The sequence below is a fragment of the Dinoponera quadriceps genome, unplaced genomic scaffold, assembly GCF_001313825.1.
Source record: "Dinoponera quadriceps isolate SergipeBrazil2010 unplaced genomic scaffold, ASM131382v1 scaffold5555, whole genome shotgun sequence".
NCBI lineage: Eukaryota > Metazoa > Arthropoda > Insecta > Hymenoptera > Formicidae > Dinoponera > Dinoponera quadriceps.
In genome coordinates, this window is record NW_014559463.1 from 898 (window position 1) to 3,602 (window position 2,705).

General features: G+C 37.5%; 1 protein-coding gene across 1 annotated transcript; it reads left to right on the top strand.

Annotated features, from left to right (window-relative positions):
- The first annotated feature begins 1,055 nt into the window (after positions 1-1,055).
- On the top strand, positions 1,056-1,529 carry LOC106750399. The gene has a single exon (XM_014630732.1). The coding sequence runs from the start codon at positions 1,056-1,058 to the stop codon at positions 1,527-1,529; it is 474 nt and encodes a 157-aa protein (XP_014486218.1).
- Positions 1,530-2,705: the final 1,176 nt, after the last annotated feature.

A 2,705-nucleotide genomic window follows, 5' to 3' on the forward strand; every position in this document is an offset into this window, starting at 1 on the left:
TNGTGTGCGAGAAACAGATCGAGAAAGAGGATACACGCGTACGCGATCATTGCCATCTCACCGGACGGTACAGAGGTCCCGCGCATTCAAAGTGCAATTTAAATTATAAACATTTATATTACATTCCAATAGTTGTCCGTAATTTATCCGGCTACGATTTACATTTTATTATTATGGAAATAGCAAATGCATTTGAAGGCTCGATCAATGTGCTGCCGATAACAAAAGAAAAATATAAATCATTTACGAAGTATGTCCGAGATACAGCAAAAAAATTTGATTCACGAAATTGCATGCAATTATGATTCATCGTTTCATACAAATTTCTAAATGCCAGTCTTGAAAAATTAGCATCTTTTCTCAGCAAAAAAAAATTAAAAATTTTACAGTCCATATTTTCAAATATATCCGATTTCGATTTATTAACGCGAAAGGGTGTTTTTCCATATGAATACCTTGATTGCGCGGACAAGTTGCAGGACCCGCGTTTACCACCGCGAGAATCGTTTTATAGTTCTTTGACGTGTAATACTGTATCAAAGAGCGATTACGCGCACGATGCGAACGTCTGGCAACGATTCTCTATTGAAACATTGGGTGAATACAGCGNCGAAAAATTAGCATCTCTCCTCAGCAAAGAAAAATTAAAAATTTTACAGTCCATATTTTCAAATATATCCGATTTCGATTTATTAACGCGAAAGGGTGTTTTTCCATATGAATACCTTGATTGCGCGGACAAGTTGCAGGACCCGCGTTTACCACAGCGAGAATCGTTTTATAGTTCTTTGACGTGTAATACCGTATCAAAAAGCGATTACGCGCACGCTGCGAACGTCTGGCAACGATTCTCTATTGAAACATTGGGTGAATACAGCGATTTATATCTGTAGATTTATGTCTTATTATTATCAGATATTTTTTAAAATTTCCGGGATAATTGCATCAAAAGTTACGGATTAAATCCTGCACATTATTATAATTTACCGGGTTTCACTTGGGATGCTATGTTAAAACATACTGGCATAAATTTTGAATTGTTCACTGATATCGATATGGTCATGTTCATCAAACGTGGTATACGCGGCGGTCTAAGTCAATGTTCCAGTAGATACGCACAGGCCAATAACAAGTACATGCAGTCTTACGATCCATCGAAACCATCGTCGTACTTGATGTACTTTGACGTAAACAATCTGTACGGTTGGGCAATGTGGCAACCGCTCCCTCACGCCGAATTTCAATGGGTCACAGATGTTTCCACATTTGATGCATCTTCAATCGCTGTCGATTCACCAATAAGTTATATTTTCGAGGTCGATATGGAATATCCGCAACATTTGCACGACGCTCACGCTGGCCTACCGTTTAGTCCAACGCGCGCCAAATCACCCGGTAAAAGACAGGATAAGTTATTGGCAACGTTATACGATAAGCAGCGTTATGTTATTCATTATCGCAATCTGCAACTGTGCACGCGTCACAGTCTTCGCATTACAAAGATACACCGTATACTCCAATTCGCTTAATCTCCTTGGCACCGCGATTACATAGAACTAAATACACAGTTTAAAACACAAGCGACGAATAATTTCTAGAAAAATTTGTATAAATTAATGAACAATTCTGTATTTGGAAAAACGATGGAAAATGTACGCAATCATGTAGATGTAAAACTGTTGACAAAATGGGATGGACGGTACGGTGCCGAGGCAATGATCGCGAAACCAAATCTTCATAGCCGAAGCATTTTCGCCAAAAACTTAATTGCCGTCGAATTACGAAAACTCGAAGTGAAATTCAACAAGCCGGTCTATGTTGGTACGTGCATCCTCGACATATCAAAAGGTTTGCTTGTATGAATTTCACCACGAGTACATGCCTCCTTCATATCNTACCGACACCGAAAGTATAATTTACCACATAGAATGCGAAGACATTTATGAGCACATAAAACGCGACAGTCATAATTTCGATACCAGTGATTAACTTGCTGACAACGCGTACGATCTACCGCTTGTAAATAAGAAGGTCCCGGGCCTGATGAAAGATGAAAATAACGGAGCTATAATGACTGAATTCGTCGGACTTGGAGCGAAAATGTACGCGCTGAGAGTAGACGGGAAAAAGAATACGAAAAAAGCCAAAGGCGACAGAAGAAGCGTCATAGCGCGAACGATAAACTTTGACGACTATACACAATGTTTGAAAGATGAAGTAAAAAAAAGTCGTCAACAATCGTATATGAGATCGAAATTACACAAAGTCTACACAGTGCCTGAAACAAAAATCGCTTTAAGTCCATACGATGACAAGCGGTATATAATAGCCGACTCGATCGACACGTTTCCATTATAATATACCGCTATAGTTATTCACGCATTTATTATATGTAGCACTCATTTGAAATAATAAAGAAAATATTACTCATACATGTTTGTNGCCGGTTCTATCGACACGTTTCCATGGGGACATTATAATATACCGCTATAGTTATTCATGCATTTTTTATATGTAGCACTCATTTGAAATAATAAAGAAAATATTACTCATACATGTTTGTAGAATAAGATATATACATATATTGTTTGTAATACAATGGTTATAATAAAACTTATTTTTACAACACATTATCTCTGTTTATCCATTAATTATATGAATTGTCAAATCCTAACCATTTCAAATAAACCTTGTCACCTTTCTTG